Source organism: Mobula birostris, chromosome 1 (genome assembly GCF_030028105.1).
Source record: "Mobula birostris isolate sMobBir1 chromosome 1, sMobBir1.hap1, whole genome shotgun sequence".
Taxonomy (NCBI): Eukaryota; Metazoa; Chordata; class Chondrichthyes; order Myliobatiformes; family Myliobatidae; genus Mobula; species Mobula birostris.
In genome coordinates this window covers 5,846,941-5,858,945 of record NC_092370.1, presented here as the reverse complement: position 1 = coordinate 5,858,945, position 12,005 = coordinate 5,846,941, and the positions used below count along the sequence as shown (strand labels likewise).

Sequence of the window (12,005 nt, the reverse complement as noted above, 5' to 3'; positions counted from 1 at the left end):
AGAATATTATCAATATTAAATCGGTCCACAGTGCAAAAAAGGTTGGGGACCCCTGCTTTAGCCACAAGGGCCATATCTAACTCCCTCTTAAATATAGCCAATGAACTGGCCTCAACTGTTTCCTGTGGCAGGGAATTCCACAGATTCACCACTCTCTATGTGAAGAAGATTTTCCTCATCTCGGTCCTAAAAGGCTTCCCCTTTATCCTCAAACTGTGACCCCTCATTCTGGACTTCCCCAACATCGGGAACAATCTTCCCGCATCTAGCCTGTCCAATCCCTTTAGAATTTTATACGTTTCAATAAGATCCCCCCTCAATCTTCTAATTTCCACAGAGTACAAGCCCAGTTCATCCAGTCTTTCCTCATATGAAAGTCCTGCCATCCCAGGAATCAATCTGGTGAACCTTCTTTGTACTCCCTCTATGACAAGAATGTCTTTCCTCAGATTAGGGGACCAAAACTACACACAATACTCCAGGTGTGGTCTCACCAAGGCCTTGTACAACTGCAGTAGTACCTCCCTGCTCCTGTACTCGAATCCTCTTGCTATGAATGCCAACATGCCATTCACCTTTTTCACCGCCTGCTGTACCTGCATTCCCACTTTCAATGACTGGTGTATAATGACACCCAGGTCTCGTTGCACCTCCCCTTTTCCTAATCGGCCACCATTCAGATAATAATCTGTTTTCCTGTTCTTGCCACCAAAGTGGATAACCTCACATTTATCCACATTAAATTGCATCTGCCATGAATTTGCCCACTCACCCAACCTATCCAAGTCACCCTATGTATTTAAATTATTTTTTAAATGTGCTTCTTATTGTGATTGATAGTTTTTGTTATTATGTACTGCAATACACTGTTCCTGCAAAAAAAAACAAATTTCATAACATATGACATTATATTAAACCTGAATCTGATTTGGATTCTGATTTAGAATATCTTGGCACTGACACAGCATGCCCACAACTTACCAACCCTTACTGATTCATAAATCTTTGGAATGAGAGAAGAAACCGGAGTGCCCGGAAAAGACTCACATGGTCACGGGGAGAAGGTAGAATCTCCTTGATAGACAGTGACAGAAGCTGAACTCCAGTCAAACAGCTGGCGCTGTAAGGTTCAACACTAGCTCACTACTTTTTTCTTTGCGCTGCTGTGCTGGGATTTGGGTGGCACACTAGGTAACAAGCAAATGTAAATGTGGAGTTACACTTGCAGACTTTGCAGAGGTGTTGCACAGAGATGTCACCTCGTGCACATTTGACCATAAGGTCACAAGACATAGGAGCAGAATTAGGCCATTTGGACCATTGAATCTACTCTTCCATTCCATCATGGCTGATTTATTATCCCGCTCAACCCTGTTCTCCTGCCTTCTCCCCATAAACTTGGCCGCCCTGTCTAATCCAGGACCTATCAACCTCCACTTTAAATATACCTAATGACTTGGCCTTCACAGCCGTCTGTAGCAATGAATTCCACAGATTCACCACCCTCTGGCTAAAGAAATTCCTCCTCACCTCTGTTCTAAGGGGATGTTGTTCTATTTTAAGGCTGTACCCTCTGGTCATAGAGTATAGACTCTCCCACTATTGGAGACATCCTCTTAATCTAGACTTTCCAATATTCAGTAGGTTTCAATGAGATGGCCTCCCACTGAGTGGTCCCACCGCCCATTCATATACATGTACAGTATATACAAAATAAACATAAAAAAGGGCACAATTAGATCCTGTTGTTCAGCAAGCGTATTTATTCATTTGGGTCTCACAGACCGCAGTTGTTGAACTTTCTACAAGTACTTTGCTGCAATTTAAAGTGTAGCGTATCATAGAAACATAGAAAACCTACAGCACAATACAGGCCCTTCGGCCCACAATGCTGTGCTGAACATGTCTTTACCTTAGAAATTACCTAGGGTTACCCATAACCCTCTATTTTTCTAAACTCCACGTACCTATCCAGGAGTCTCTTAAAAGGCCCTACCACTGTCACCAGCAGTCCATTCCACGCACTCACCACTCTGTGTAAAAAAAAAACTTACCCCTAACATCTGCTCCGTACCTACTTCCAAGCACTTTAAAACTGTGCCCTCTCGTGCAAGCCATTTCAACCCTGAGAAAAAAAAACCCACTGACTATCCACACGATCAATGCCTCTCATCATCTTATACGCCTCTATCAGGTCACCTCTCATCCTCTGTCACTCCAAGGAGAAAAGGCCGAGTTCACTCAACCTGTTTTCATAAGGCATGCTCCCCAATCCAGGCAACATCCTTGTAAATCTCCTCTGCACCCTTCCTATGGTTTCCACATCCTTCCTGTAGTGAGGCGACCAGAACTGAGCACAGTACTCCAAGTGGGGTCTGACCAGGGTCCTGTATAGCTGCAACATTACCTCTCGGCTCCTAAACTCAATCCCGCAATTGATGAAGGCCAATTCACCGTATGCCCTCTTAACCACAGAGTCAGCCTAAGCAGCAGCTTTGAGCGTCAAACGGTCATGGAAAAAATATATATATGTATATGTTTTAAGAATCTATCAACCTCTGCTTTAAATATACACAACGACTTGGTCTTCACAGATGCCTGAAGCAATGAATTCCATAGATTCACCACTCTATGTCCAAAGAAATTCCTCTTCATCTCCATTCTTAAAGGACACCTCTCTGTTCTGAGGCTGTGTCCTCAGTCCGAGATTCTCCCACCATAGAAAACATTCACTCTATCAAGGCCCTTCACCATTCGACAGGTTTCAATGAGGTCACCCCTCATTCTTCTGAATTCCAGTGAATACAGGCCCAGAGCCATCAGATACTCTTTATATGACAAGCTGTTCAATCCTGGAATCATTTTTCGAGAACCTCCTTTGAAACCTCTCCAGTTTCAGCACATCTTTCTAAAAGGGGCCCATGAGGCCTCATGAATACTTTATAAAACCTCAACATTACATCCTTGCTTTTATATTCTAGTCCTCTTGAAATGAATGTTAACATCACATTTGCCTTCCTCACTGTAAACTCAACCTGCAAACCTTTAGGAAATAGAACATAGAACATAGAAAAGTACAGCACAGTACAGGCCCTTCAGCCCACAATGTTGTGCCGACCCTCAAACCCTGCCTCCTGTATAAGCCCCCACCTTAAATTCCTCCACATACCTGTCTAGTAGTCTCTTAAACTTCACTAGTGTATCTGCCCCCACCACTGACTCAGGCAGTGCATTCCATGCACCAACCAGTCTCTGAGTAAAAAACCTTCCTCCAATATCCCCCTTGAACTTCCCACCACTTACCTTAAAGCCATGTCCTCTTGTATTGAGCAGTGGTGCCCTGGGGAAGAGGTGCTGGCTATCCACTCTATCTATTCCTCTTATTATCTTGTACACCTCTATCATGTCTCCTCTCATCCTCCTTCTCTCCAAAGAGTAAAGCCCTAGCTCCCTTAATCTCTGATCATAATGCATACTTTCTAAACCAGGCAGCATCCTGGTAAATCTCCTCTGTACCCTTTCCAATGCTTCCGCATCCTTCCTATAGTGAGGTGACCAGAACTGGACACAGTACTCCAAGTGCGGCCTAACCAGAGTTTTATAGAGCTGCATCATTACATTGCGACTCTTAAACTCTATCCCTTGACTTATGAAAGTTAACACCCCATAAGCTTCCTTAACTACCCTATCCACCTGTGAGGCAACTTTCAGGGATCTGTGGACATGTACCCCCAGATCCCTCTGCTCCTCCACACTACCAAGTATCCTGCCATTTACTTTGTACTCTGCCTTGGAGTTTGTCCTTCCAAAGTGTACCACCTCACACTTCTCCGGGTTGAACTCCATCTGCCACTTCTCAGCCCACTTCTGCATCCTGTCAATGTCTCTCTGCAATCTTCGACAATCCTCTACGCTATCTACAACACCACCAACCTTTGTGTCGTCTGCAAACTTGCCAACCCACCCTTCTACCCCGACATCCAGGTCATTAATAAAAATCACGAAATACACAAGGACTCCCAAATCACTTTGCAAATCCGATTTTTTGAATTTATAGTTTTCCTGTCAGTAGGTGACCAGAACTACACACAATACTCCAAATTAGGCCTCACCAAAGTCTTGTACAACTTCAACATAACATCTCAACTCCTGTAGTCAATACTTTCATTTATGAAGCCCTTGTTAGGAAGTCCTACATTGGTCAGGGTTGATGGTGGATATTATGTCCTTGTGGTCTATGTTATATGCAAGCCAGGTCAGTGTGATATGGAGAACAAACTACTGGCCTTACAGCAGATTCTCTCTCTCCATGCTGCTGGTAAACCCAAAGGAACAACAGAGACTGACTCTGACTGACACCAGCAGCATCGCCACAGTTGCCACTCAACGTTGAACTCAACATTGGACTACTTTAGGGCCTCCAGCTCTGGATTTTTCTCTTGGGATTTACTTCCAAAGCCTGAGTGGATCTAGCCGCAAGACAGCGGAAGTTTGAGATCAGAGCTTTCCTTCTCCTAGAAGGGCTGACAACCATGGCTGATGAGTCCCCATTTGCCTGGATGTGTTACCCAGTCTATGAAAAGACAAAGGCTTGAAGTTTCAAAATAACGTATATGACAGAATCCAAGTACTTACCTCGCTAATCTCTTCTCTATCCAGTGGTCTTGTCACGTTAATGTCACCATTGGCATCAATTACGAATGGAAAATTGGGATAATACTTCTTGTCCTTGGGCTTGATGTCAAATATTGCACCAGGCATGTTCCACTGCACCTAATTTGAGAATGAAAGAATTATTGCTTCCATAGTCCTCCTTGGTGGAAAAGAATTAAACACACTTTTTTTGAACATTATCAGAATTATGAGTGGTATGGGTAGGGTAAATGCCAGCAGGGTTTTCCACTGAGACAACAGGAATTCTGCAGATGCTGGAAATTCAAGCAACACACATCAAAGTTGCTGGTGAACGCAGCAGGCCAGGCAGCATCTCTAGGAAGAGGTACGGTCGACATTTCAGGCCGAGACCTTTCGCCAGGACCTGACGAAGGGTTTCGGCCTGAAACGTTGACTGCACCTCTTCCTAGAGATGCTGCCTGGCCTGCTGCGTTCACCAGCAACTTTGATGTGTGTTGCTTTCCACTGAGGTTGGGAGGGGCAACGCAGGTTCAATTCCTGCCGCTCTCGGTAAGGAGTTTGTACATTCACCCTGTGACCGTGTGGGTTTCCTCCGATTGCTCTGGTTTCCTCCAACAGTCCAAAGACGTACCGGTCAGCAGGTTAATTGGTCATTGTAAATTTTCCTGTGATTAGGCTGGGATTAAATCAGGGGATTTCTGGGTGGTCATTGTAAATTGTCCTGTGATTAGGCAAGGATTAAATCGGGGGATTGCTGGGTGGTCATTGTAAATTGACCTGTGATCAAGCTAGGATTAAATCGGGGATTTCTGGGCCAGAAAGGCCTGTTTCGTGCTGCATCTCAATTAGTACATCTAGAGTCATGGGTTAAGGGTGAACTCCGAACTAAGGCCCTGAGTGGTTCTGGTGTCGCGTAAACCCCATTATGCTACCATGGAGCCCGTGTATACCTACAGAATATTTACTTTAATCTGTTAATATTACTTTATGTGCCCCACTGCATTTTGCACCTTGGTCCCAAGGGACCATTGTTTCATTTAGCCATATACATATGTACAGATGAATGACAATAGACTTGAACTAGAATGTGATTTCAAGCATTAAAATGATGGTCAGTAACTTTCAAAACTAAGATAACAGAACAACTGAGTATATATCATTTCCTCAATTTGCAAGTGATGATAATGGACTTGAGTAAATAATTCTCCACAAATCACTGAACACTACCTTGGACTCACTTTCAATAACTCTACAATTCATGTTCTCAGTATTATTTATTTATTTAATTATTACTACTTGCTTCTTCTTGTATTTGCAGTTTGTCAGTCTGTGTGTAGTTTTTCATTCATTCTATTGTGCATCTATTTTACATTGAAAAACACCCACAAGAAAATGAATCTCAGGGTAGTACATGGTGGCATGTATGTACTTTGAAAAAAATTTCAAACTAATAGGATTTCACGGTAGCACAGTGGTTCACGTGACGCTATTATAGCTCGGGGCATCAGAGTTCAGAGGTCAATCCTGGCGTCGACAGTAAGGAGTCTGAATGTTCTGCCCATGGAATGCAAGGGTTTCCTCTGGGTGCTCAGGTTTCCCATCACAATCCCAAAGGTGTACTGATTAGTGGGGTTAATTGGTCATTGTAAATTGTCCCGTGATTAGGCTAGGGTTAAACAGGTGGGTTGCTGAGTGCTGCGACTCGAAGGGCTGGAAGGGTCTGATCCACGCTGTATCTTTAAATCAATAAAAATAAACATTGCAAATTTACTTTGAACTTTGAACACTTGCTGGTCTTACCTTTGTGATCGTCTGCGGATAAGGTTCAGTAGAATTCTCAAAAACCTCTATTGTTCCTGGTGATTTCCACAGATTCTCCTTAACATCGATTTTTACTATGGTGTTTTTACTGAGGGGTAACTCAGCTAAATCCGACACAGAAACGATTAGATCGTACTGTTTTGCTTCATTTGGATCAAGTAATTTGTATCCTGTAATAAGACATTTTAAGGAAGCATTATTCATCGTTGTTTATTTTTTTTAAAAAAAGCCGGCATGCTTTATTCTAGTTTCTTCCCCCTTTCTTCTCAGTCTGGTGAAGGGTCTCGGCCTGAAACGTCAGCTGTCTGCCCTTTTCCATAGACCTTGCCAGACCTGCTGAATTCCTCCAGCAGTTTGTATGTGTTGCTTTATCTCAAATCTATGCCTGTGAGTTTGAGAGGCCCACAGAAAACTTCCCTCAGTGTTCTTATGCTCTCTATTTACACTGCTTATTTAATTTAATTTTATATATATTTTCTGCATGGTGATTGGTAGATTTTTTCATGACGCATTACACCTTATTACTGCTACAAAACATGACGTATGCCGGTGATATTAATCTGGATTCTAATTCAGTTCTGATTCCCAGAAGACCAATAGCTATTGGGAACAGGATAAGCCGTTTGGCCCGTCGAATCTGCTCCTCCATTTCATCACGGCTGATCTATTTTTCCTCTCAGCCCCAATCTCCTGCCCTCCCCCAGCATCACTTAATGCCCTGACTAGTTCAGAATATATCAAACTTTGCCTTAAATATGCCAAGTGCCTTCGTCTCTACCTCTACAGCTGCCTGCAGCGGTGAACTTCACAGATTCACCTCCCCCCTGGCTAAAGAAATACCTCCTCTTCTCCATTCTAAATGCACACCCCTCAATTCTGAGGCTGTGTCATCTGATCTTAGACTCCCCCACCATAGGAAAGTGCTCTATGATTCAGACTCTGTGATAATTTATCCCAAATCAGTACATTCTGGACAACTATGCTTATTTCCTACAGTAACACAAAATAAAAGACCATAAGGCCACAAGGCCATTTGGCCCATCGAGTCTGCTCCACCATTCAATCATGGCTGATCCTTTTTTCCCCTCCTTAGCCCCTCCCCAGCCTTCTGTAAAAAGGGCAATGTAATAATAATCATGGGAGTTTTCGTGGGAGTTTTACAGTTTCAAAATAACAAAAAAGGAAAAGGGCCCAAAGCAAAAGTTTGGGCACCCTGCATAGTCAGTACTTAGTAACGTCCCCTTTGGCAAGTATCACAGCTCATAAACGTTTTTTGTAGCCAGCTAAGAGTCTTTCAGTTCTTGTCTGGGGGATTTTTGCCCATTCTTCCTTGCAAAAGGCTTCTAATTCTGTGAGATTCTTGGGCTGTCTTGCATGCACTGCGCTTTTTAGGTCTATCCACAGATTCTCGATGATGTTTAGGTCGGGAGACTGTGAGGGCCATGGAAAAACCTTCAGCTTGTGCCTCTTGAGGTTTTGAAAAGTTCTATTCAAAAGGTTCAAAGGAACATCTGAACAAGCCTGATACATTTTGGAAGCAAGTCCTGTGGACTGATGAAGTTAAAATAGAACTTTTTGGCCGCAAAGAGCAAAGGTATGTTTGGAGAAAAAAGGGTGCAGAATTTCATGAAAAGGACCCCTCTCCAACTGTTAAGCACAGGGGTGGATCGATCATGCTTTGGGCTTGTGTTGCAGCCAGTGGCATGGGGAACATTTACTGGTAGACAGAAGAATGAATTCAATTAAATACCATCAAATTCTGGAAGCAAAAATCACACAGTCTGTAAAAAAGCTGAAGATGAAAAGAGGATGGCTTCTACAACAGGATAATGAACCTAAACACACCTCAGAATCCACAGTGGACTACCTCAAGAGGTGCAAGCTGAAGGTTTTGCCATGGCCCTCACAGTCCCCTGACCTAAACATCATCGAGAATCTGTGGATAGACCTAAAAAGCGCAGTGCATGCAAGACGGCCCAAGAATCTCACAGAATTAGAAGGCTTTTGCAAGGAAGAGTGGGCAAAAATCCCCCAAACAAGAACTGAAAGACTCTTAGCTGGCTACAAAAAACGTTTATGAGCTGTGATACTTGCCAAAGGGGACGTTACTAAGTACTGACTATGCAGGGTGCCCAAACATTTGCTTTGGGCCCTTTTCCTTTTTTGTTATTTTGAAACTGTAAAAGATGGAAATAAAGAAGTTTTCTTGCTTAAAATATTAAAGAAATGTTTCATCTTTAACTTTATGCCTTTTGGAAATCAGTTTATCTTTTACTTGCTTAGCTATTCACAGTAACAGAAATTCTACCCAGGGGTGCCCAAACATTTGCATGTCACTGTATCTTCCTCCCAAAAGAAAAGATCATTTAGCTTTATTTGTCACATGTACATTGAACAATACAGGAAAATGCATTGCTTGCGTCAAACCAAACCAGCAGGGGTTGTACTGAGCAGCCCGCTAGTGCCTCCACACTTTCAGTGCCAACGTAGCATGCCCATAATTCACTAATCCCAACCAGTATACCTTTGGACTGTGGGAGGAAACCAGAGCACCTGGAGGAAACCTACATGGTCATGGAGAGAACATGCAAACTCTTCCCAAACAGTGGCGGGAATTAAACCCAAGTTGCCGACGCTATAATGGCATTACGCTAACCGCCACACTACCGAGCCTCCCGTGTGCATTCAAGGTGATTCCAGAGGTGCAGAAGGGATACATGAACATTCAGCAAGAAATCAGAAGGGAATGTGGGGAGGAGGCCTTTATTCCAATGAAGTTAATCAGCAAAGTTTAGCTTAGGTTGGTGAGACCATATCTGGGACTCTGACTGCAGGTTTTGGTATCTGCACCTAAAATCTGTATTTAAACCATAAGACAAAGGAGCAGAATTAGGCCATTTGGCCCATCAAGTCTGCTCTGCCATTCAATTTTAGCTGATTTATTATCTCTCTCAACCCCAGTCTTCTGCCTTCTTCCAGTAAACCTCTCAGCCCCTGACTAATCAAGAACACATCAACCATCACTTTAAACATATCCAAAGACTTGGCCCCCACAGCTGCCTGTAGCAATGAGTTTCACAGATTCGCCACCCTCTGGATAATTAAATTCTTCTATCCCTGTTCTGAAGGGAAATCCTTGTATTCTGAGACTTGGCCCTCTGGTCCTAGACTCCCCCACTATAGGAAATATCCTCTCCACATGTGCTCTATCTAGGCCTTCAAATATTTAATAGATTCTCCCCCTGAACCCTCTCATTCTTTTAAACTCTAATGAGTACAGGTTGATAGGTTCTTGATTAATCAGAGTATCAAAGGTTTTGGGGAGAAGGCAGGAGAATGGGGTTGAGAGGGATAATAAATCAGCCATGATAGAATGGTGGAGCAGATGCAAGGGGCGAAATGGCCTCATTCTGCTCCTATATCTTATAGGAACAGAGCCATCAAACACTCCTCACACACGAACCCTTTCATTCCCGGGATCATTCTTCATTGAGATTTAGTGCAAAACGGGGCCTTCCAGCCCTTTGAGCCGCACTGCCTGGCAATCCACCAACTTAATCCGAGCCTAATCACGGGACAATTTACAATCACCAATTGACATACCAACCAATACACCTTTGGACTGTGGGAGGAAACCAGAGCACTCTGAGGAAGCCCATGTGGTCATGGGGAGAACATACAAACTCCTTACAGGCAATGGTATGAATTGAACCTACTGTTAAGCATTGTTCATAAGAACATAAGAAATAGGAGCAGGAGTCGGCCATCTGGTCCATCGAGCCTGCTCCACCATTCAATAAGATTATGGCTGATCTGACCATAAACTTAGCTCCATCTACCTGCCTTTTCCCCATAACCCTTAATTCCCCTACTACGTAAAAACCTATGCAAAAATCAATTGTTCTAACCATTGCGTTGCTGGTGAACTTTCTCTGGACAAACTTCAATTCCAGCGCATCTTTTCTCAGGTAAGGGGCCCAAAACTGCTCACAGTACTCCAAGTGTTGTCTGGCCAAAGCCTCAGCATTATATTCTCATCCTCTTGAAATGAATGCTAACATTTAGCTATGAGTCTGAGTTCTTTTGCGACGTTAACAAAAAAAGTCAACATACCTTGTTCCGTAGTGGAGATGGCCCCGGTATCTTTATCGATCTGGAAAAGCAATACGTGATCTGTGCTGGGTACCTGCCGGGTAATGCTGTATTCAATTTTACCATTTGGAGTCTTGGGATCATCCAAATCTGTGGCCTTTACTTCCATGAAGGGCTTGCCTGTGAATATTAAAAAAATATCTTGGGTATCAGGCATTAACGGTGCAAGCTGTTTGTCATATATTATAACATGAGGAGAAACTCCTGAAATGCCTGCTTTGCTGCCGCTGCTAGTGTGTGGCAACCAGAATCTCTGGAGCAGAAGGCCCCGAATCCTCGGCTTTGCTTGTTTTGGCAGCCAGGGCTAGGTCAAAGGTGCTCGGCAGAGGATGGCGCTCGGGAGGCTGTATCGGAGAGGCTGGTCGGAGGCTCGAAGTTTTCAGACGGATGGACTCAGTGTCAGCTGTGGTCGGCTGCTTCCAAGGCATCGGCTGTTGTCGGTGCCCTGGAGGTTTATGGCAGGGAGTTTCTCCCTTTTGCCACTGCTATCGGGGACTCAGGAGTCGATCAGGACTTGAGACTTTTTTTTACTGTGCCTGTGGTCTGTTCTTTATCAAATTATGGTATTACTTTGCGCTGCTGTAACTATATGTTATAATTATATGGTTCTGTCAGTGTTAGTCTTTAGTCTGTCCTGTTTTCTGTGATATCACTCTGGAGGAACATTGTATCATTTCTTAATGCATGTATGCATTTCTAAATGACAACAAAAGAGGACTGAGTGTTCTCATAATCTAATCTAATCTAATTATAAACACAAGACATTCTGCAGATGCCGGAAATCCAGAGCAAAACACACACACAACATTCTGGAAGAATTCAGTAAATCAGGGAGCATCTATAGAGGGGAATGAACAGGTCAATGTTTTGGGCCAAAACCCTTCATCAGGTCTGGAAAGGAAGGGGGCAGAAGCCACATGAAAAGAGTAGAGGGAGGGGAAGAGAAGGTGATAGGGTGAGTCCAAGAGAAAAGGCAAAGGTAGGGCATATCTCTTTACAAAGAGTGTTGGGTGCCTGCAATGTGCTACCTAGAGTGGTGGTAAAGGCAGATGCATTCATGATTTTTAAGAGACGTTTAGATAGGCACAGGCACGTGAGGGAAATGGAAAGATATGGACATTGTGTAAGCAGAGAGCATTAGTTAGTTTGCCCTTTTGATTACTAATTTCATTGGATCAGCACATTATGGGCTGAGGGGCCTGTTCCTGTGGAGGCTGTGCTCTACGTAGTGAGGTGGAGGAGGGGGTGAGGGGGAGGAAAAGGTATGGGGATACAAGAGATTCTGCAGATGATGAAAATCCGCAAAATGCTGGAGGAACCCAGCAGGTCAGGCAGCATCTACAGAGGGGAATAAACAGTCGATGCTTCAGGCCGAGACCCTTCATCAGGATTGGAAA

The 12,005-nt window shown here is 43.7% G+C and overlaps 1 protein-coding gene across 1 annotated transcript in view; it reads right to left on the bottom strand.

Moving 5' to 3' along the window:
- cdh17 (cadherin 17, LI cadherin (liver-intestine)) overlaps positions 1-12,005 on the bottom strand; it is a 180,142-nt gene that overhangs the window by 101,198 nt on the left and 66,939 nt on the right. The window contains exons 6-8 of the mRNA XM_072251931.1: positions 10,570-10,728; positions 6,436-6,626; positions 4,636-4,773 (exon numbers count right to left, since the gene is read on the bottom strand). Coding sequence (XP_072108032.1) covers positions 4,636-4,773; positions 6,436-6,626; positions 10,570-10,728 — 488 coding nt within the window. The remainder of the gene's footprint in view (positions 1-4,635; positions 4,774-6,435; positions 6,627-10,569; positions 10,729-12,005) is intronic.